The 23,363-nt window shown below is 45.9% G+C and overlaps 1 protein-coding gene and 1 long non-coding RNA gene across 4 annotated transcripts in view; one reads left to right on the top strand and one right to left on the bottom strand.

Annotated features, from left to right (window-relative positions):
* LOC137674546 (uncharacterized) overlaps positions 1-12,643 on the bottom strand; it is a 32,869-nt gene extending 20,226 nt beyond the window's left edge. Inside the window, exon 1 of the long non-coding RNA XR_011049830.1 lies at positions 12,435-12,643. This is a non-coding gene — a long non-coding RNA (uncharacterized lncRNA). The remainder of the gene's footprint in view (positions 1-12,434) is intronic.
* A 244-nt stretch (positions 12,644-12,887) lies between these two features.
* BICD2 (BICD cargo adaptor 2) overlaps positions 12,888-23,363 on the top strand; it is a 106,090-nt gene continuing 95,614 nt past the window's right edge. For 2 of the 3 annotated variants that reach the window (XM_068419804.1, XM_068419803.1), the window contains exon 1: positions 12,889-13,340. In XM_068419804.1, coding sequence (XP_068275905.1) covers positions 13,101-13,340 — 240 coding nt within the window. In that variant the 5' untranslated portion in view covers positions 12,889-13,100. Of the gene's footprint in view, positions 13,341-23,363 lie in introns of all 3 variants that reach the window. The other variant, XM_068419802.1, reaches the window with a different exon arrangement.

The raw sequence follows: 23,363 nt of genomic DNA, 5'->3' as shown, positions 1-23,363 counted from the left end.
AGTGCAAGTAAAAGAAATGAAATGTGCTGCCTGAGGGTGCCTTTAACAGGGATGCAGACGGTCTGTAATCACAGTTGGGCAACAGGTAGAGAGGCCGTTGCACGCTAGCAATTTTGCCTAAATAGGGGGGAAGCAGCAAAGTGGGAGATGTTACCCAGAGAGGTTGGGAGTAGCTGAACCAAGCTGTGGGAGACCTGATCTTCCAGTGGGATGTTGGACTGTGTTACCCCAGGTGCATCCTTCCAACCTGCCCTTCTGTGACCTGGGGCTGGGCACAGGTCTTGTGCCCATAGGAGAGGGTGGAGGGGCAGCCTGTGCCCCAGACACCCTCTGTCTATCAAAGTCCTCTCTCCTTGTACCAGTAAGGCTCCTCCAGCCTCTTCAGATATATTTGTGCACAGCTGTTCAGCGTGAGTCTTTCAGCCAATGTTACTCAGGAAGGAATAATCCTTCTCCCAGGGCAAAGCCTCTGCACTGGTGACATGCAAAGCTCTTTGAGAAGCTGTGAAACTGGTGTGTTGTCTGGGGAACTGGAGCAGCAATTAGCGTCCATGGGTAGTGCCTGTGCTGGCCCTTTTCTTCTTTCTTTTGTACATATAGAAGAGAAGGAAATATATTTAGTTCCTGCTCCTGCTGCTGCAATCCATTAACTACCTTCCATTTCACAGCCGGGTGCTATTTTCCTCAGGGGAAAGCGATGCAATAAATATGCTTCGAATAATGAAAGCTCTCTACCCCACTAACAGCTTTTTGAGTTATGCCTTTGGGGAGGGATTTTCAAAGGTACTGCGAGAGGTCCAATTTCTCCCTCTACTTTTGAAATCTTTCTCTCTTACTGTACAGGCTCCAGTGGTGTCTGGGTCACCCAACACAAATAACAGCAGGGTCTTGGCTTTGGCCAGATAACCGGGCTGCAATGCCTGAGTGGGTGAGTTGTTGGTGAGCACCACCTTGAATTACTGCTTGACCATTTACACCAGACCAAAAACATGGTAGGTAAAAAATCTTTTTGAGTGGGAAATGTGTTGTGCTGTAGAGAAGGGCAAGGAGGTACTTTTCCTTCTCCAGAAAGCAGTCAGTCATCCAACTGCTAGAGAGGATAGGGGATATATTATTTGAAGGGTTCAATGAAATTAAATTGTAGTCTTGTCTCTGAAACAAGTCACACTTTTTTTTTTATAATACATTTGTTGCTGAGAAGATTACTCTATAGATTAGAATAGGAAATTGTTATTTTCTTGGACCTCCTCCTAGTAGAGTGCGTTGCAACCATCTGCCAAAAAAAGCAGTTTCAAAGTGTGTTCTCCATACCTGGCTTATGGGTGCGTGTCCCTAGATTCACTGGATTTACTGTATATCTGCAACTCCCACTGGCTTTAACACTGCTGAACATCCAGAGCTGGAGTGGAAATTCAAAACACAAAGTACCCAGAATCCAGAGCCATTCCCAGAAATGAATATATACTTCTCTGTGAAAGCTGTTGTACTTCATAGTTGTTACACGGCTATCCATATAGATATCAAGCTATATAAATAGTAGTTATCTATATCAAACATTCAAATAATCATTATGTAGTTTTGTGAACCTTATCTGAAGACTGTCACACAAATGCAAAGCATACATTTCAGGAGGTCCTTTGCTTTCAGGGCTTTTTTACCGGCAGTTTGTATTTCATGGGTCTGACTCACCTTTTCCACAAAAGACAAAATGTACTTAGTGGACACTCTCAAAACCAAATTTCCTATGTGGTAAGAGTAACTCTTTCATGCTCTTAAAGCAGAACAACCCCTTCCCTATACAGGTACATTATATGAAAACAGTACAGGACGTGCTGTGAAGAGCACAAGAGTTAGTGTCCAAACAATAAAAAGTCAGTCCTGCAGTGACATTTCATTTGGGTGTGCAATGTAATAAAAGAAGGTACACTGAGTTATACAATTTCCTTTAGGCTGGTTGAGTTTTAAGTTAAATGCCATGACATACGTCAAGTTAATATGCTTTTATCTGGTTATGTTGAAGTGGGTTGTGAAGTGAAGTATGGTTGATGGTACCCCCTTCCTCACTGGACTAGCAATAGTTAAGGAGCAAAATAAAACACTTCTCCAGCCATGCTGGTTCCCGCATGATCATGCAAACACTTAGGTAAGGAATTTTACTCATGTCAGTAAGATCTTTGAAGTTACTCAAATACAGAACTGTTTGCAGGAATCGGCCAGTGGTTTGCCTAATCAGTGTTGCAACTTGAGACAGATACTTCTGGTCAAAACTCTGCTTTCTTTGGTCCTAGCTTGGGTCTAATTTCTGACATCTCCTTATTCCTAAATAGAATCATAGAATCATAGAATGGTTTGGGTTGGAAGGGACATTAAAGATCATCTAGGGGGGATTGGAACAAGTTCAAAGACCAATTTGATGATTCCAGTTGGTTTATTTAATTTTTCTTAATGTTTATTTCTTTGCACTGAATTATACTGTCAAGCACTGGAAGAGGCTGCCCGGGGAAGTGGTGAGTCACCATCCCTGGAGGGATTTAAAAGACATGTAGATGTGGTGCTTAGGGATATTGTTTAGTGGTTGACTTGGTAGTGTTAGGTTAATGGTTGGACTTGATGATCTTGAGGGTCTTTTCATACCTAAATGAGTCTATGATTCTATACTTAGAATAAATTGCCATTTCGAAGACCTTACATAGCAGTACATAATCAGCTGTCAAAGTAAAACATTTGGTTTACTCTTCCCTCCATAAGAATGTCTTCAGGAAGCAATGTGACATTAATTGCCTATCTGCAAAAGGTCTACAGCAGTAGGAGTTTAATAGTCAGTGCTAAGAGGTGAAGATGAGGCTTTATACAGGCAAGAAATGTTGAGTGGCACTGCACTGTGACAGGGACCATGGGCCTTTGGCACAAACAGGAGCTTTCCAAGTGACTGAAATGTGGTCCCTTGTGCTGAGCTGAGCAGAGGAAAATGGGAAGCAAGAAGAGCTTGGGAAGATGGGAAAGAAACAGAGGTTGCAAGAGGAAAACATATGGGTGAAATACTGATAAATGCTATACTCTGAAAAACTAATAGCCACAATGACGTAAAAAATACAGCTAGTTTCAGTGAAGTGGCAAATATGTGGAGCATCTTTTTCAAGTGACAGATCTGGGATATATATGGGATATCTGTGTGGAAGGTATGCTTAGATGGAAACGGGAGAATGCTGGTTATGTTCTTGGCATCATATGCAACATGGGTTTTCATTTATGGCAGCACTTTGTCAGTGGACCTTCTCATTGTAATGATTGACTATAGTTGCCATATAATTTGCATTCATTACTGCCTATAAGAATTGCAGGTATTCCAGTCAAGAATAGGACTATTAACACTTTATTTATTTGTGCTACATGTTGAATGATGTTAGCTGTATAATAGTGTGAATTTCTTCATGATAGGATGATAGAGGGCTGTGGTTCTTTGGATGTGGTTTCACATCAGGCTGTCTCTGGCTTCCAGCTCTCCCCCTCCAACTACAAGTCTGTTTCCAGATACGGTGATGAAAGATGTACCTTTTGCTTTGCCCAGCCTATAGTATTTCCTGACAGAAGAAGAAAGCAAAAGTCTAATTCTATTTTGTTCGTATTGTACTCAGCACTGGTGAGGCCGCACCTTGAATACTGTGTCCAATTCTGGGCCCCGCACTTCAAGAAAGATGTTGAGGTGTTGGAGCGAGTCCAGAGGAGGGCGACCAAGCTGGGGAAGGGTCTGGAGGGTCTGACCTATGAGGAATGGCTGAGGGAGCTGGGGGTGTTTAGCCTGGAGAAGAGGAGGCTCAGAAGTGACCTTAGTGCAGTCTACAGCTACCTGAAGGGAGGTTGTAGCGGAGTGGGAGTCGGCCTCTTCTCCCAGGCAACTAGCGATAGGACAAGAGGACATAGCCTCAAGCTTCACCAGGGGAGGTTCAGGTTGGACATTAGGAAGCATTTCTTCTCAGCAAGGGTCATTAGCCATTGGAAGGGGCTGCCCAGGGAGGTGGTAGAGTCACCATCTCTGGATGTGTTTAAGAAAAGACTGGACATGGCACTTAGTGCCCTGGTCTAGTTGCCATGGTGGTGTCAGGGCAATGGTTGGACTTGATGATCCCAGAGGTCTCTTCCAACCTGATTGATTCTGTGATTCTGTGATTTTTTATGTGTTATTGACAGCCCACCATCATATGGGGAGCTCTAGTCAGCTACCAAAAGACATGGAGCACGTGCTAAGAAGAAAGCGCACCTCTTCCCTTGCACGGTCCTACTGGCCAGTCTGGTGGGCTGACACTATGGATGGAGGCATCTAGTCCCACAGACGTGGCTTAGGAAAAGCTGTGACATGTCTGCTTTTATCATTCTATGGAATTAATTATGTTTATAGCAGCAAAGAATTTGACTGCTGGGTAAAAGCATGTGCTTCTGAAGTACTGTACCTCTGTTTTTTATCAGTGTAAATATAGGCTCGTTCTTGCTTTTTAAGCAAGTCTCTCTCTAGAAGGGACCTGACTCTTGCTGTGCACCAGTAGTATCTCCAGTGAAGACAGTACAGCTCTGTTTGTCTATAACTAGTGTGAATAGAAGCCTGCTACGCAGCCTGCGAGTGTACACCCTGCACCAATACACTCCTGCTTTGCAGATACATAAAAGCCACTTTGGAAAATAATTCAGACATATAAAACTGCAGTAACTACAGAAAGTATCCCATTAAGCTCTAGTTGTTTAAATGGTTACATTTAACAAGGTGCAATTAACTTGGCGCTCTGTTTCCTTGTTTTCCTGAACCCTCCCATGGGTGCTCTGAACTGAGCAGTGAGGCATTTTATTATATATTAATTGTGGATTTTATAACATCCAGTGAAAACGCTTCCCATTATCAACACATTAGAGTTATCCCTTTTTATACGTCTGATGTTTTTTAGTCGCCTGGGGTTGCCTTCTTTCGGATTTTGGTTGGGATTTTTTTTTTAATAGCAGGTTTTTTTAAATCGGTTCTGGAACGGCAGCATTATCTAAAGGCCAGAGCAGATGGATAGACATCAAAGGACAATAAGAACCTACTGATACAATCTTAAATCCACACAGTAATATTTCGGAGTGCTAAAGTTGAGCCTTGCCTCAGTTACCAGCTGCTGACATTGACCACAAGCGCAGAGCCACGAAGATGATTAAGGGGGTGGAACATCTCCCTTATGAGGAGAGGCTGAGGGAGCTGGGTCTCTTTCGCCTGGAGAAGAGGAGACTGAGGGGTGACCTCATTAATGTTTATAAAGATGTAAAGGGCAAGTGTCATGAGGATGGAGCCAGGCTCTTCTCAGTGACATCCCTTGACAGGACAAGGGGCAATGGGTGCAAGCTGGAACACAGGAGGTTCCACATAAATATGAGGAAAAACTTCTTTACAGTGAGGGTAACTGAACACTGGCACAGGCTGCCCAGAGAGGTTGTGGAGTCTCCTTCTCTGGAGACATTCAAAACCCGCCTGAACGCGTTCGTGTGTGATATGATCTAGGTAACCCTGCTCCGCAGGGGGATTGGACTAGATGATCTTTCGAGGTCCCTTCCAATCCCTAACATTCTGTGATTCTATGATTTTAATTAGGAATAAATTATTAGTAATTAATACAGGAATTATAGCAGATGTCAGTGAAATCTGTGAATTCCCACAACGCATAAGTGGAAATAACATTCTCCAAAACCCAGCACCTTTCTGTTCCGTAACTCATTAGTTCAGTGCTAAAAGCACGGACTGATTCCGCTGGGTTCTGGATCACGCCCTGTTTCCTTCACCATACCACTACCAGGGAGCTGGCTGGCTGGCCGCTTTGTCCCTGCACGCTGTGACCTCTCTGTGCGCTTCTGCCTCTTTCCAAAATGCAGTAACTTTCCTTTGCCTCCAGCCCACGCAGCTTTGCCAGCCTTCTGATTTCTCTTTATTTAAACCTGATGCTCTTGTCATTGAGAGCTCTTATATTTATATAACAGAGGAAAATAACAATGAGCTCAGACCTACTGCGAATTATTTACTTGATTAGCTTTTAAGTGAACGAATTATTCAGTTGATTAGCTTTTAAATGAATGAAATTAACACCACAGTTAGGTTTTGGTGGATTTTTTAAAGTTTTTCCTTAATCTAATCTAGAAATTTGGCACTGAGGAAGAGTATGTTTAAAACAGGGCAAAATGAGTAGAGAAGGACTAACAGCCATTTCTCGCCTTGTTGAGCTACTTAGCAGCACAATGGGCATGTGAATGCATCAGCAAGAGACATAATTCACAGTTTGGCTTCCCTGATGTGGGGAAAATGCTCTATTTTAACCTTATGTGTCATCTCTTGAGTGACATTGTCATTCAAAACAGATCAAATTCTGGCCCAGGCTTGAGGTGCCACAGAAGTGTGCTTGCTTGGAAGTAGAGAGAAACTTTTGAAAGTGACTTTTTCGTGAGCCTTCTCTTGAATTGAAAGCAGATCTGATGCACTTCCCAGAGGCTTGCTTTGTGTTAGGAAAAGTGGCATTGCCAGGAAGATGTTCTAGCAGCGAGGAAATAACCCGACTGCAGAAATGCTGCCTCACTCTTTCTCCCAGATTAGCTCTTCAGGAAAAATGATGGAGGAGGAGGTGCCAGCAGCACCCTGGGACTCTGGCACGTTGCAAGGGGTTGCAGAGATGCTCTTCAAAGGCACCAAACCTGCTGTGTCCCATTGGTGTTAGAAAAGCATACCCTCAGGGGACAAAACTCTGACCCACTGATTTTACCCATATCACATCAATTTGGAGTAATTCAACTGACTTCAGTGAAATTCCAGCTGCGTGTAACACTGCAGCCAAAAGCGGGCGCTGGCTACGCCTGTCTCACTTCAGAGCTTACGAGAAGAGGGAAGAAATACAAACTTCTTTGCTCACACTGGTGGAAGTAAGCAGAAATATTTCTTACTTGTACAGAGAAAAGCAAAATCTGTCCCTGCCAAAGTACGTGCTGCATTTCTGTGTGTCTGTATTACTCCCCTGTAGGGCACCTGGGACCCTTTTGAGTTATAGTAGGAAAATGAAGATGGGGGGTGGGGGAGAGAGAAATAGCATTGCAATGATCCGCTCGGTACACCCCGCTGTGCAGGGTCTTGTTTTGCTTCAGTTTAAACATGTGCCTAAATGATTTATCTAAAATGAAACAGGCCTGGTTTAAATCTAAATAAGGGTGCGTAATGGCAGCTCATTTACTGCTTGTCGATCAGATTTGCAAAGATGATTTAAAAGGGAACATTTTCAGCAGCATGAAGCATAAACATGGTCCTTTACTGCAGTCCAGCTGAGAAGAGGTCAGGCATTTGGGATGACCTGGCCTTTTCCGCGCACGTACAGGAGAGGCTTCCTCAGGTGAACGAGACCAAGGAGGAAAAATGCTGAAAAGCAAGAGGGCAGAGCATGGTCTAGAAAGCTGTAGGTGGCTCCGAGGGAGGTGCCGGGCTTGCAGCACAGGGGGAGGAGGAGAAAACACGGAGATGTTTGAGGGGAAAAAAATCCTCCCATCTTCTCTGGCTTGTTCTCTGCTGGCAGAGTAAGGAAGTCTCCCGAGCATCTGCTCCGTGCTGGCCTGGCAGATGGTGTGCCATACGTGCCATTATTTGGACCCTCCAGCCACTCTTCCTTCGCAGCTCCTGGCAGTGGGCCAAACGCTCACCAGGCCGGATATCCAACCGCTCTGGTCAAGGAGCAATCCCTGCGGTGGTTGTTGGACACTCCCAAATCCAGCCCAGGCATTCCATCAAATGTCCAAAGTTCAGTCACCTCTTTCTCCTGATGCTTAGACATCTTAACAATTTGGTTTCTCTTAAGAATTCAGTTTCGTGACAAACATCTCTTAATTCCTCTGCTCATTTCTTGCATGCCGATGTTGCCTCCAGCAGCTTTCTGCCAGGAACTCACCAAACTCTTGAAAATAAATATTTTCAAGCCATCTGAGCCTTTCAGGTTCTTACTTTGAAGCATGTTTTGTTTAAGAACAGTCATTACCGTACCCTACCCAAACATCTAGCCAGTCACAAAGTGTTCTTACCCCTAAAGTAATTTTTTTTTTCTTAAATAGACAACGGGAGAAGGAATTGGAGGCTGCTTGCCAGGATTTCTTATGGCTGTTTCAGGGCCAGTTTAAAGATTTTTTTTTCTGATGTTTGCTATAGCTGAGATATACACAAATGCAGTGGATAAAAGGAGAATGAAACAATGATGTGCTGTACCACCTTATTTTGGTACACTTGAACTAATCCAAAGTAAGATATAAAATAAAAGGCATTTTTAAGGAGTCTCATGTCTGCAGTCATCCCAATTTTAGGCACAGGTTAGCTGGCTTTCCACATTCCTTCAGCAGGGATTATCAGAAAATTCAGCTTGTTCGAAGCTGATCATGCCTGCAGATACTGGAACATTTTGCAGCGTTGGATTAGAATGCCTACGTGCTTTGGGGTTTGGACTCAGGATAAATAAAACTAGCGTTGCAGGGCTTTGCCTTTGCTGTGATTTTTCCACTGGGGAAAAATTTTTCTGTGGCTTAACTCCCACAAGAAGAAACACTGTCCAGCTTCGTTTTAGTATTCAAGATGGTTCCTGTGTAATTCTACCACCTCGCGCCCAGTGGTTAGCTTTAAAATCTCAGCAGGAAAAAAAGACCAACAGTCTGCCTTCCCCACCTCTTGGGCAAGGCTTGAATCAGCAGGGCAGCAGCTAAGCCTCTGCATTGCTGGAGTTTGGGGACAGTGAACAGTGCCCGAAATGGGCAGTGGTCTCTGGCTGTGCCCAGGAGGAGGCAATGGGCACGGGCCAGGCCGCGCTCAGGCACTCATTACAAGCTTTTATTATGCTGCATCGTTACCTGGAACGATGATGGGAACCTCAGCTTTGACAAGCCACTCCAGTTTTCTAAAACTGTGCAGAAATGCTTCTGAAATAGCTATTGCGATATTTATAATTGCTGCTGGATATTTGCCTTTGCATCTTGGGCAGTTTATCAAAATACAAAGTGTGAAACCTAGCAACAGATCTTAGTTTTAAGAATGACCTAGAAAACAAATAATTACCCAATGAAGTCACTTGTGCTGTGTTGAGTTATTAAGCTCTATTAATCCCCAAAAGTGGTCAGGCCTCACAACTCACTTGTAAGCCCAGCAATATTCAGGATGTGAACTGAAGCTCCGTGTCCTGAGAGCAAGTCATTACACGCAGATTTCAGTTTCAGAAAGGAAGGAGCACCGGAGGGCAACTAATTTGTTCGAGTCCGGAGTTGCAGAGAAAAACCTAAAAGTGCAATGAAGGCTCAGAAAGCATGAAGAAAAGAAAGTATTTATTATTAAAAATATCTTATTGGTGAATCAGTTGTGAACGGGTGGGATTAGCAGTGCTACCTAGCAGGGGCAGACAAAAGAAACCCACAAAAGGCAACAGATTTGAGAAGAAATCCTAATATTTAAAAACTGTGAGGAGAAGAATCTGAGAGACGATGTTTTTGTTTTCCATACTTGATTTTAAAAAAGAATCAGGATGTTTAAGCCTCCTAAAAATGTTCTAGGTCGCACGGTGACGGTTGTGGTGGTACAGCAGCGTAAATCCAGGGCAAGAGAATGAAGACACCTTTACACGAGAATTCAGCTTTATGGAAATAGCATTAAACTTTTGTTTTCACATTAATTTAATCTGGAAATGGTGAGTTGCAGCTACTGCCATTTTAATGTGGGCTTTTCTCCATAAATCCATGGGGGAGGCACTGTTTTGAAGGCCACCAGAGCCTGAGCAGACCAGGAGCAGGAGACAGCTCTGCCACCTCAGCTGAGCATGCCTGGGGCAGGATTTTAGGGGGAGAGGTCCCACGAAGGTCCCCTGCCAGGCCCGAGGCTGCCTCTGCATCACTCACCCCCATGGTGGGTTTCAAGGTATTCTGAGCCGGTGCAAGATTCCCACCACAGAGCTGTAGTATGGTTTGAGTTGGAAGAAGAGGATTTTGTTAATTTACACCTCATTTATGATATGTTCTTCTGCCTTCCTAGCACGTTGGCTACAGCACGTTAACTCCCAGGGACACTTGAGTTGAGGGATTAAAAGTAACTCTGAGGAAATACTACTGACTTTAAGTGACCCTCAGTGACACTCTGCCTACCTCTTCGCTCTGTTCTTCATCAGATGCACCTTCTCCCACTGAGGACATCTGTCAGAGGCACCTCTCAGCATCCAAATCCAAATCTGCACAATTCATGATGAAGTAACTACCTGGATTTTAATGATCCCTTTGGGGTGTAATACTAGAATTTGCCAACGCAGCACATTCCTTGAAAAAAAAAACAGCTGAAGACTCAGGTTTTGGGTAGAAGTTAAAAAAAAGTCTCAGGTTTCGGGTAGAAGTTAAAAAAAAGAAGGGAAAGCTGATGTGGCACTTGTGCCTGCCAGCTGTCCCTCTTCTCCATCAGTCCATGGCTGGGCCAGTGCGAGGCATGCCCTGAGCTGCTGCCAGCCTACCAGTTCTCTTAGGGGGTGACGGAAGAGAAGCATATCTCAATAGTTTCACACGAAATGGCGTTGCCTGGAGGTTTTACAGGCCTGTGGCCGTATGGTCTGAATCTACTGAGGGCAATGGTGTGTTTTGCACCGGCTGAGTATGTAAGATCACAGGCAGCCCCAGATAGTGCCTAAAAGTAACAGATGAGGATTTTAAATGAGCTTTGGCACATGCAGCCGATAAGGCTTCAAAGGCACATAAAAACCTGACACCATACTGATGCCGATGTATTGATTACAGAGGGGGTATGTGAGTATTTTCTGGGTTACGCCAACCAGATATTTATTTGCTATTAACAAAAAAAACTTCCCTGAGGAATTCTGAAAATAAAAAGCTAAAGGAACTGCACATACACACCCTAGACTGAGGACATCGACTTGCTGCTTCTTAGATCCAGGTGACTGACTGAGTGTCGCACCGGTGCTCACGGGGCAAATACATCCCTGCACGTGAGGCACACGGAGCTCCAGGCAGTGTCAGGGCCCTGAAGAAAAATTGGCCGAGGCAGTTTCATGACTAAGAGGCAGTATTCAGCCATTATACAGTTTATTAAAGGGATAAGGGTTTATATGCAGGACAGAGCATGATGAACACAGGCAGAAGTTGAAAGTAGCTTGAAAAAACCCTGCAAGTGCGAGCAAATATGTTGCTTTATGTTCTAGACCTTGTGGAGTGCTCAAACACGTAATTGTTTTTATTATGGTTGGCACTTGCTTACCAGTTCATTATCAATTATTTTTGACACTGGAAGAAACTCTGAGCTGCATTCGCTGCACTAAAGGAGGGTGAAGCAAATAGGGGTGAAGCAGCCACCCAGGTGTAAAACAGGGGCACATTCACACCGCCTTTATGGAGCTGCTTAGGAATTACAATGGTCCCACTAAGAGAGGTGTTTGGCTCTGTTCAGCCTTCGTTATGTTTTAGAAATTAATTCTACCCATGGTGGAGAAAAGAGCATCCCAGTTTCTGTGCCTTTGCCACCATGCTTGCCCAATGGTGTAACCTGTAGTAACAGCTGATCACATTCTTTTACCAGATTGGCAACTCCTTTTTCAAGCAGTTTGGGCCCCCTCACTACAAGAAAGACACTGAGGTGCTGGAGCGAGTCCAGAGAAGGGCAATGGAGCTGGTGAAGGGTCTGGAGCACAAGTCTGATGAGGAGCGGCTGAGGGAACTGGGGGTGTTTAGTCTGGAGAAAAGGAGGCTGAGGGGAGACCTTCTCGCTCTCTACAACTACCTGAAAGGAGGGTGTAGCGAGGTGGGGGTCGGTCTCTTCTCCCAGGTAACGAGCAATAGGACGAGAGGAAAAGGCCTCAAGTTGCATCAGGGGAGGTTTAGATTGGAGATCAGGGAAAATTTCTTCACAGAAAGGGTTGTCAAGAGTTGGAACAGGCTGCCCAGGGCAGTGGTGGAGTCCCCATCCCTGGAGGGATTTAAAAGCCGTGTAGATGTGGTGCTGAGGGACATGGGTTAGTGGTGGCCTTGGCAGTGCTGGGTTAACAGTTGGACTCAATGATCTTAAAGGTCCTTTCCAACCAAAACGGTTCTATGATTCTGTGACATTTCCCTCCGTCTATCAGGCAGTCAGGGGGTACGTGAGCGTCTTGTCCCGTGGATGTGCTTATCAGGATGACGCTGGGCAACACGGTTTTTGTTCCCCATCAGTGGATGGAGAACTAATTGAAGCAGGAACTGCCCTGGAGACGTGAAACACCAGAAACAAGTGAGACACTGGCAGCCCTGACATGTGGACTCGGGGGCTGACACCTTTTGTGCCAGCGTGGCCTACGATACCCTCCGTTCTGGCACACGGGAACCGTCCCACCATGATTTTGTCCCCACGCCTGGCTGCTGTCACACCTCCCTTGCACGGTACTCACCTTTCCACACTCAGCTGCGTCCGACACCTCCCGGCTTCCAGCGGCCCGGGCAGTCCCCGTCAGCCCGGGGCGGCCGCCGGGCATGTGTGCGGGGGGGGTGCGCTTTCTGCTGCACTCCCGCGTGGGCACTCGGGTTAATTTTTGACACCGTGGCTGGCAGACCGGGCTGTTAAAGGCGACATTCGGCCCGTCCCGAGGGACGCGCTCCCGCCCCCGCGCCCCCGCCGCGCTGCCCCCGCGCCGCTCCGCGGGCACGTCACTCCCACCGCCGCCCGCCAGGGGCCGCTCTCCCCCCCGGCCGCCGCTGCCACCGCCCCTCGCGGTGCACGCTGGGAGCTGTAGTCCGGCGGGCGGCGCGCCCCGCGGGGCGGCGGCGGGACGCGAACTCGCGGCCCCAGCGTGCCGCGCGGCGCCGGGCCGGCCGTTCCTTTTGAATGATTTCACTGCGGTCGGCGCTCGGGGCGAGCTTCGCGGCGGCGGCGTGAGGGGACCGCGGCGCAGCGCAGCGGGTGGCTCGCCCGTCGATGGCAGCCCGGGCGGGCTCTGCCATGGCCGCCCGCGGGCCGCGGCGCTGTTAGGAGCGGAGAAGGGCTGCGCCTTCGCCCCTTTCGCCCGCCCGCCCGCCTCGGCGGCTGGGAGCCGGCGGCCGCCCCCGCCGCCGCCGACATGTCGCTTGCCATGGAGGAGGAGGAGTACGCCAGGCTGGTGATGGAGTCGGAGCCCGAGTGGCTGCGGAGCGAGATCAAGCGGCTCTTCCAGGAGCTGGGCGAGACCACCCGGGAGAAGATCCAGGCGGCGGAGTACGGGCTGGCCGTGCTGGAGGAGAAGCAGCAGCTGAAGCAGCAGTACGAGGAGCTGGAGCTGGAGTACGAGACCATCCGCGCCGAGATGGAGCAGCTGAAGGAGGTGAGGCGGCGGCGGGGACCCGGCGGCAGGTGCCCGCCCTGCGGGGCGGCGCGGGCCCGAGCCCGGCCGCTGCGGGTGAGGGGCGCTTGGGCGGTGTGGGGCAGGGGGCAGCGGGACAGGTGGCTGTCTGTGGAGCCGGGGGGCGGCGGGCTGAGGGGCCCCGGCGCTGCTGTGGGGCGGCCGAGGGTCAGCCGCCCCGCCCCGGCACAATTCGGAGGAGGGCGGCCGGGCCTGGGGCTCGCTCCCGGCTGCGCGGTTAAACCCTTCCTTCTCCAAAATGACAGCGCTCGGGGACGGCCGCCTTCAGAGCGGCAAAGGGGGGGGCTTTTCTGCCGCTGCCCCCGTCCTGTGCCGGGGGATGGGGGGGCGAAGCGGTGAATGCTGCTGTTTCTCTGCCCGTCCCGGTTTGCCGCAGGCTGTGGTGCGGGTGGGCCTCAGGGCCGCAGCCCGCCCAGGAGCCGCCCGCTGACCGCGGGCCGCGGCTGCGGGCGGCTGTCACCGCGGGGACCCGGGCGGGCGGTGCGCGGCGAGGGCCGGGGCTGGGACCAGGGCTTTGGGGGCAGCCGGGGTGCCTCTTCGGCGGCTGTCACATGCCTGCTTTTGTCTGGAGGGAGAAATCGTGCGGTGCTGTTAATGACCCCTTAATGCGGACCGCCACAGAAATAATACAACGGCCTCCAGGTCACACAGCTTCGGTTTGGTGCAGTTCCTTGTCCTTGGCCTTTTTTCGGCTTTTTTTTTTTCTTTTTTTTTCTTTTTTTTTAAGGGAAACTTTAGATCTAATCTGTGCAGTGGAGTAAGGTTTGTCAGAAGAAACGCTTTCTTAGGTCATAATGGTGCATAAGTTTTTCCCGTGCAAGATCTTCTCCAGGCCTAGAACATGGGAAAAGTGCTGCCTGCGGAAGAGCCCGTGCACGGAGCGGCACTGACTTGCCAGAATATGTGTGGTTATTGCCAGAATAACGTGGTTAGCTCTCCTTAGGAGAGCATAGCTGATCCCCTGCCAGTCTACTACACAGTGGATTCCATGGGAACATGTTTGCCTGCCTGTACCCTTGGTTATTTTGGTGACTGTTTCTGTGCAGGCAAACCCTGCGCTGCTTTTCAACTGATTAGGCCTTGCCTTGATTGCAAAAGATCTGATACAGCCTAAGAGTTGAATGTATGTGAATTTATTTGACCAGTGCAAACTGTATCCGATGGCTGTTTGGTTTAGATCATTCAGTTGGAAATGGATTTGAACTAACATCAAAATGTGTTATTTCAAAGGGAAGGTAAATACTTGTAAATGGACTGGTACAAATTCAGCTGAATCTGTGAACGCCCTCACTTCCTGCATCCTGTGTGTCTTTTGGTCTTGTAAATTAAGCTTTATTCTGCTTTTATTATGTTAAACAAGCATAAGCAAAACGGTTAATTACTTTGAATTACGTGGCTATAAGCTTGTTAACTGAATATGCGAACTGATGTACCGCTATAACTAAAGCCACTTGAGCCCAACAGGGTTACAGCAGCCTACAGTAGCAGAGGTGCTGCATGAAAGTCGAAGGTAGAGGCAGGCTTGAAAGGAAGGTGAGAGCCATGGAGTTGTGCTAGAGGGAAAGAAAAGTCAGTAAACCCGTTTGGTAGGTGGGATGGGAAGCATGGCATGGAGAGGGGAAGGGACTGGCCTGCCTCACTCAACAAGCCAGCACCTGACCCACAAGTGGAAGCCAGGCTGCCTCAGTCCCAGGTAGTGCTTTATTCACTGAGCTGTGCTGTGTACGCTTGGGTGTTTTGGCTTTCAGATGGAAAAAGGCTTGAAGACAAGTTCTTTTCATTCTTTTAGGGCTGCAACACTTCAGAAGCTTGTAACAGAGATTTAAAAAAAAAATGAAAATGGCAGGATCAGCAATGATTCACTCCTTTTTTCTTTTGACATTCTGAAGGATTTGCTTTGTGTGTGCATGTCCCGTTGTAATTAAGTCAAAACCTGGGAGGCAAACAATTCTGGGAACAGCTTGAGGACTCTGCTAGTTAGCCTACGCAGGGAAAAAGCGTTGCTCCTCTAGCTTTTTTGTGATGCTGTGGAGGAGTCTGATCTGCATTAGATCTTGTAAACCTTTAGCAGATGCACGAAGCCTGCTCTCAGAGGAGGAGTTCATCTTCTTTTCTGTTTATGCAGCTTCTTGCTTTTCCCAGGCACAGCTAGAGGAGCCTTGAAGACAACACTTGCCACATGTCAAACTCCAACCTAAAGGGACTCCACCTTGGGTTACCTGAGGTTGTTCTTGGGGAAGGCAGGGGATTGATGATGGCATGTCTGACTAGAACAGGAGTGCTTTCCCCCTCTTGCTTCTTAACTGTGAATTCATGCAGCCTTTTAAATATTCTAGTCCCTATAAATCTTGTTTTGTTCTTCTCTACTACACCTGTAGACCTCAGCAGCACAGCCCATGTTACGCTGAGTGCTGTGCAGGCACACAGCAAAATTTCCTGTCCTGCTGGGTGTTATAGATTTGGATATAGTTTAATTTGTTTGATGTTATAGAGCACCCTGTATTGTGGCCCTGTTCATACTGTAGGTAAATGAGCTCTGAGCGTGGGAACTTTGTAATATAGTTTGTTGAAAGTACAGGCTTTTCTGCTACAGTCATCAGATCTTCTGTAGCTTTCTGCCCAGGTTCTCCTACCTGCCCCCCATCCCCGATTGTGGCACAGTTGTTTCTGTAGACTGTGTTCAGCTAGTAAGTCATCCTGCAAGCCTTCGTCTGCGATGGCACTAATTGTATAAATTATAGGGCTGCCGACCTGCCGGAGCCAGGATTTCTGTACTTACGGGGAAGATACGCAGGATCAGCCCTTTGTGCGCTCCAGCTCACAAAAGCGATTGTCTGGGGATTCAGGTATTGGCGTTCCTGATGATTTGTAGGGGAATGTGGCGTGGAAGGTTAGCTTGGAAAAGGGATTATTTGCTTCACTCAGTACTTCTGGGCTGCTTTTGAGATGTCAGTTAGATTTATAACTAACTATTAGCTCGGTTATGAAACTGGCTGCTGTCCAAAGCTCCTTTCTGATTGGGGGGTTATGTTGTATTGGTGGTGGTAGACTTGCATTTAAATCCCTTGGAAAACATGGGCATTACATTATGAATTATTTATTTCTGTAATAATGTAAAAGTATGCTAGTAGACTGTGGCTGTCCTTAAAGTCTAGAAGCATGTCTCAGTACATCACAGTTAATGTGATGTATATGGTTCTATAGGGCTTTTAAGGAAGAGGGGGGAAAAGGGGGGGAAAAAGCTTACAAGAAAGAGTGGCAATGATCTGTACATGACTCTTCATTTCTTTGTAGGGTGGCAGTGGCTCTTTTTTCTGTTTTTTGCCTTTGAGGATCGTGTATTGCCTTTATGCCATGCCATGAATTCACTGTAGAGGATTCCTGGATAGACTTGGAAGCTGTCTTTGAAAGAAACATTCAGATAACACCTTGCTGCTTCACTTCCCATTAAGCTAAAGTGGGGTGTGCTGTGCAGCTGAGGTGATACGTCCCAGGCTATAATATTTGTGCTGTTTATTTGAATGTACTGCTCAGGTGGAGTGTACAGCATCTGTGATCACTGACAGAAGTTTTGCTTTGCTTCATTCACTTACATACGTAACAGTTAATTGGATATGCGATACTTCATCCAGACTGGTTTAGTGTTTTAACTGTGCACCTTCAAAAGCGAAGGAGAAATCATTCCCTTTCTTGTATACTTTATATAATGCTGTATAGAGATATATATACTATACAGAGAGACATATAAGCTCGTTACTGAAGTAGCAGCGATTTTCCTCACTGGATTTATCTACTTTCAAAGCATTTTAGCAGTTGTGCTGCTGTACTGCTGTGCTCATTTTGTGTGTAGGAACATAAGGGCAAAGAGGGAAGAAATGGCTGGGCTGAAGTCACCTAACAAGCCAGTGGGAAACTGAGATTAAATCCTCTGTGCTCGTAGTTCAGTGCTGGATTGACATTTTCATCATGGTAAATAATGATGTAATACCTCTAAGGCCTCAGGTACACCTCTGCAGCCTCCTCCTAACAAATATTCAGGTGTAATATTGATTCCTGCTGAAAGGGAAGGACCTTAATGACATTTGAGTGACCGCCAGCCTTCCAGCGCTGTTCAAACCAAAGGGTTTAGTGCGTAAAATAAAGGAAGTGTTTTTTTAAATGGACCAGCTGAGGTGAAATTTAGCTCTGGTTGTACATATGTAGCATGAGAAAAGTATGGCTACAAGTTGGTATTGGGGAACTGATACCAGTTTTGTACATACTAATGGAAAATAGTTGTACTTCTGTGAACCTGTCTTGTGGATTTAATGGTGATTGTTACTTGGACTCCAACACCTGCCACACTTGAAAGGTAAGAAGAGAACAGGATTGCTGTCTCCAGTGTAAAATCAGACTGAAAACTGTGATTGGGGTAAGTAAAATATTCCCGAGTAAACTAAGCTTCTTATATTTTGATAAATCATAGTTGATTTACGTTGAGACTAGAGCCACCTGTAATTTTAATCTGGTGTCTGCAGGGATATAGACAGTACTGTGTTTTGGAAAAGCTACTGTTCTTACATATTCTTATTTTGGAAAAAAAACAAAACCTGAAAAGTTAAACATTCCAGTTTTTCCTGCTGTGCTAGAAATAGTAACCTGTAAGGCTTCATTGTGCTAACTTCATTTTCTTTGCCAGTGTTGCTTGAACTGCCCTTCTTAAAAATCAGTAATAACATTCTTCAAGTGATGATTTCGATTTATTTTCTTGTGACATTGTCAAACATTATTCTTGGGCTTTTTCCGATAAAATTCACTATACTTTATGTAATAGAACATCCATAAATATTTGGATGAACAGTAGGAACTTTCGGATGGAATTAAATTATTAAAAACCCCCATGTTTCTGGAGCGGTGGTTTTCCCTAAGCTGCTCTAGTCTCAGCTAAGAGCTGGGTCTTGGTGAAACATGATGTTTTATTTTTGTTTTGTGATGCTTGGCTGTGCCTTGGCCCAGAATTAGGGCTGTCCCTGACCCTCCAGCAAACATTAGATAATTTGTTTCTAATTTTCTACATTAGAAGAGGGTTTCATGAAACAAAAGTTTGGCAGCAGTGGTGCCATTTACTATGTATTTTTCTTGAAGTGTGGCAGTGCTGGGTGTTTGCTGTCCTGGTGGAGAGGATACAGGGAACTGCCCTGTGGAACTGAGCCAAATTTTCCTCTTTATTCTTTTTCTTTCTGCTGGGTCTTTCCAGGGCTGCCTGGGTGTCAGGAGCACGGCGACGGGGTTAGCAGCAGGGGGGACAGGGTCTCGGTAGGAGAAACACCAGCTCAACCACTGCACGCTGGCGGCCTCTCCGCAGGAGCTGGAGGGGAAGAGTTCTGCAAAGCATCGGTACAGGGGCGACGTCCATGTGTTCCTACGTCCCTGCCGCCGAAGTTTGTGCAGCCCCTGACGTGGCAGGCGTCCTGCCTGGGAACTGAAAGTCTCAAGCCTACAGTCATCAATGGTTTGTCACATGGGGGTTTTGTGCAGCCCTGCTGCGGTGATACCCGCGGTTTACTCATTTCAAATCACAATTCTTGCCATTTCAACATCTGCTGGAACAAACTCGCGAGTTTCAGGGATGTTAATACCCAATTTATCCCTTTGAATTTAAGACCATTTTTCTTCTAATCTGAAAGACAATTCTAACGATTTGGAAAATTGCCTGGTTTCCCTAGGAGGGGGGCGAGTGGGTGGGAAGAGCAGTTCTCAGGTCTGTGCGCTGCCCCGGCGTTAATGGATTCACCATTTCCTCTTTCACTCTACTGTATGTGAGGTTGTGACTAATCTGTAGCAGCGTGGGGCCATAAGATGACTTCCAGAGGGTGATGCATCCTCCAGGCATTCATTTGCTTTCTTTCTCTGCTTTTGGCAGACTTTGGAGAGTTGTTTGTTCAGATCTGGTAACCCAGCAACAGAGGAATATAACGTGGGTTTGAAATATGATCCACAAAACCTTTGCAGATAGAAGTGACATAAATAAACTTTGCCATCCAAATGAATGCAGGAGCCTCCATTTCAGAGAATAGCTGAAGTTTTAAGTGTAATAGCTGCAGATCTCTGTCTTTTTTCTTACTTTCCCCTTCCTCCAGCTCTTGTCTTCCTTCTTTTCACCTCCCGCTTTCCTTCCTCCCCTCTCTCCCCAGCTGTTTCCCCTGCTCTGGCTGAAATACACACCAGGCAGCGGAGTCTGCCTCCACATCCCAACGTGTGTCGAGACTTAGGAACTCTCTCACATGTCCTGTCAGTGCTGAACAGAGCTGGTCCTGTAGGTCAGCTCTGGCTCCAAGGCAGAGAAGTGTACTGACCTCATGGATGAATAAGCTTATTTCTCCAGTATTGCTACAAACTAAAAAGGCATTTGAACTGCTGTCTAACCTGCCAAAACCAAACAAGTCTCATGGCTTCCTGTGCCCAGAGTTTGTTACATCTGATTTTAGTCTCTTTCCGAGGTCAGAATCTTTTGGTTTTCAAATGATCGAGGGATGATGTTTGTTTCGAGCTTGTTCTGTTGCACGAACAGATGACTGAAGCAGAAGGGATCTTCCTGCACTCCCTGCTCACAAGGCTGTGTGTGTTTTGAGGCAGAGATTTGGTTGTGATGCCCAGCGTGGCTGAATATCATGATGTGTCCGTAGTCCAGCCCAGCTGGAGTCTTGCTCGAGCTCGGCAGTGGGTGCCCTGCCCGTAGCTGTGAATGAAGCTGAATTTTGGTCTCTGATGTAGCTGAAATCATTCAGCAGTGGTCCTGATTTCAACTTTTCTCTGGCACAGTTTAATCCAGTAGCTTTCTGGGACTTGTATCTATGTGAATAAAGGCTCCAGTCTGACTCGTACCTTAGTTCACTGTGTTCAACAGCTGTGCAAGCAATTCCACTTGGCTCTCTTTTGGCGATGCTTTCATAAAGTGTTTGGTTTTAACCAACAAGTGGTTAAAATCAAATATTCTTGGCTGTTAAAACCAGGTAATCATTTTTCACATAAATAATTTCTCTCGAAGGGAGGAACAGGGATTGATCTATTAATTTCCAGCTCAAATTTTCTTCTGTCCCCTTCAAATTTTATATAAATGTACAGAATTAACAGCTGTAATGTCAATAACAGTGAGGCTTGACTTATAACAAGAGGTGTCATTTATCCCTTCATCAAATACCTGTTCTTCCATGTGGTTCTTTTTTTTCTCCTCAAACTTTTGTGGCTTCAATCTCTGACACTTCTCATCGCAAAAGTCCATTTTACACATTTGGTAATGGTTTTCATTCTGTCACTCAGCAGTACTGGGATATTCTCTCACATCTTACAGCTGTGGTGGTAGGCAGAGTGTTTTAAAGAATTTGCATTTTGAATATAGCAACGTACTTAGTGTGACGAAACGTGTAAGAAAATGCAAACCTTTGTGCACCCTCTGAAGCATTAGTACTGTTAAGGTGGCTTTGTCCGGGCCCTGTCCTCTAGAAAAATACGCCGATTTTCTTTTCTCCCCATTATAATGGAATGATAAGCTTTGTGATCTTAAGTAAATCCAACTGCTCTAGCTTTTGTCGGCCAGCTTTGTGGTCTTTCATAACAATACGGATGGTTGTTTTGAGGTTTGAATGGCTGGTTGGTTTTCGAGATGAATGAGATCCTGTCATGTAAAAATCTGTCTTATGTGTACATAACAAGTCAGCCTAATGCGAAAGGGGGATCTTTAGCATACTGTATAGCTACACAAAATCTGCATTTAAATAGTGTAAATGAGTTAACTTCAAGTGCATGAAAACCAGAACATTTTGTTAAGTTGGAAAATCTCCTTGCTGTGGCAAGTTTATTAGGCATTGCTTGTGTGTTTGTGGAGGCCTTTCTTTCCTGATGGGAAGAAGGTAGGTACAGTAGAATGCAAGTTCAAATAGTACTCTGGGCTTGTTTTTAGTCTTGCCTCGTAATTTCTTTCCTCGTGTAAAGTAAAAGAATTTTACTTTAAATCCAAACTTCTCTGATTTTTGTGTCAGTGGTCTTGGCAAACATTTCTGAATTTTTCAGTCTGCTTCTGTTAGGATATAATGGTCTTTTCCTCCTGGCATTTTTGTGATCAAAACCATTTCAGGTGGGCAGGAATGCACTCGTTTGTCCCCTCATGTCAACTGCAAAGGTTACACAGAGCCAACGAGGAAAGAATTGTAATTTACTTTTCCTAATTAGGTAAGATCCCTCTAACATCTGATTATTCAGTTGTGACGAGATCCTCTGGGACTTCAGTGGGAGCAGAGACCAGTCCAATATGACTTTGTTTCATAGGTGAGTTATGACAGTCTTGCCACAAAAACTAATTGAAGCGAGAGCGACTTAGGAAAACACTGAGGCCTCTTTTCTGCCACGTGCTGGGCTGGCATGGGACATGCCGAGATCTGTGCCCTTACTTGTGCAGCAAACCTGTTCAGGGGAGACAGACGGGAGAGAGCTGCCCCGCTAGCCTCAAATGCAGTTTTTCACAGACTAAATTGTGGCTTTGCGCACCGCCTATTTATTGCCAGTGTTGCCAGTCTTAAATGTCGAGATATCAGGAATTGTGCCTTTAAAAAAAAAAATCGTGCCTACTTTTTTTTGAAGTGAGGCTAGAGGAAGGAGGAATTGAGAGGTTGGCTTGTTCCTCTTGTGCACCCACAGAGGCTACAAAGTACCTGAACTGCCCCTGCATTTTCCCCTTCTCCTCTCCTGAAGAGGATGAATTCCGTGACTCCAGTAGCTGCGTTTTAAATGCCAAATAATTTAAGACCTCTGATACTCATGAGACCATTTTGTGTTTGCACATTTGAAGTGTTAACTGAGCATCCAACCTTGGACAGATGTTTGCACTCCTAAGCCCCTAACTGAACAAATGCACTCACAAAATCATGTCCTTCACTCTGGAGCTGCTTTGAGTTAAGGCTTGTGCGTTTAAAGAGCCTTTGTTGCAACTTTTCTAAAACCAGCAGAAAAGTGTAGTCTATGTTGTGCTCTGATTACAAAATGGGAGATTTAATGGGAATGCAGACGGACCCTGAAACCTAATGACCAGGCCTGCGATGACCTTTCTTTCCCCACAACAGGAAAATTACGTGCTAGCCTTTCCTTGGAGCTGTGCCGCAGCGCCGTGGTGGGAGAGCAGGCGCGCTGCAGCGCGGGGCTTCAGGGAGACACCCTCGTAAATACTTGGATTTTGTTCTGCAGTTGCAGCACCAGATTTTTGTCTTGTTTTTCTCCCCCCCTTTATTTTAAATGGGTTGGGAATGTTTTATGGGCAGGAAATGGGAATGGCTGTTTTGTGAGCCCAGCTGTTTTAAATAAACTTAAACCAGTGGAAGGGTGTTGAACTCTTTTTATTTCGGAAACGGCCAAAAACCTCTTGGAAATGGAATAGCTCATTTGCTTTTTCAAACAACAAACTTAGTTTTTAAACTGTCCTCTTGCATCCTTAGTTTACAGCATCACAAGTTTCCTTACTGTGTCAATGAGGCTATTAAGGATGTTTCCCTCATTAAATTTGTGAGAAAGTAAATTGAAGGAAAGGGATTTTAGATTTTATACTTTAATACTGGAGTTTAAGCTTCAGTTAACATTCATTCCTTCTTTAATGCTGTTTAGGATTTGAACTTCTAATTCTTCTTACCCTTGTTAAGGAAGGAAATACATCCTGGAATTCCAAAAATCTGTTTTCAAGCAAAACTTAACTTACTTAAACAATTCTTGATAAAACTCCCTTAAATACAGTCTATGAAATTAGCGCTTTCTCTCACATTTGTGCTACAGTACAGGCAACTAAATACTGAATGGATGGACTTGGCTGGTTTAATGTGACCTTTGTGAACTGCATTGAGAAATCTCTTTGAACACATCAAACCTAATTGTAAACACAAATTTCCCCATGACACACAACTGAGACAGTGTAGATTTCTGTATTACATTGGAAGTTAATAAAGCATGGCTGTGTATTGGTTA

The sequence above is a fragment of the Nyctibius grandis genome, chromosome 29, assembly GCF_013368605.1.
Source record: "Nyctibius grandis isolate bNycGra1 chromosome 29, bNycGra1.pri, whole genome shotgun sequence".
NCBI classification, from domain to species: domain Eukaryota; kingdom Metazoa; phylum Chordata; class Aves; order Nyctibiiformes; family Nyctibiidae; genus Nyctibius; species Nyctibius grandis.
This window is presented reverse-complemented; position numbering and strand designations above follow the sequence as displayed.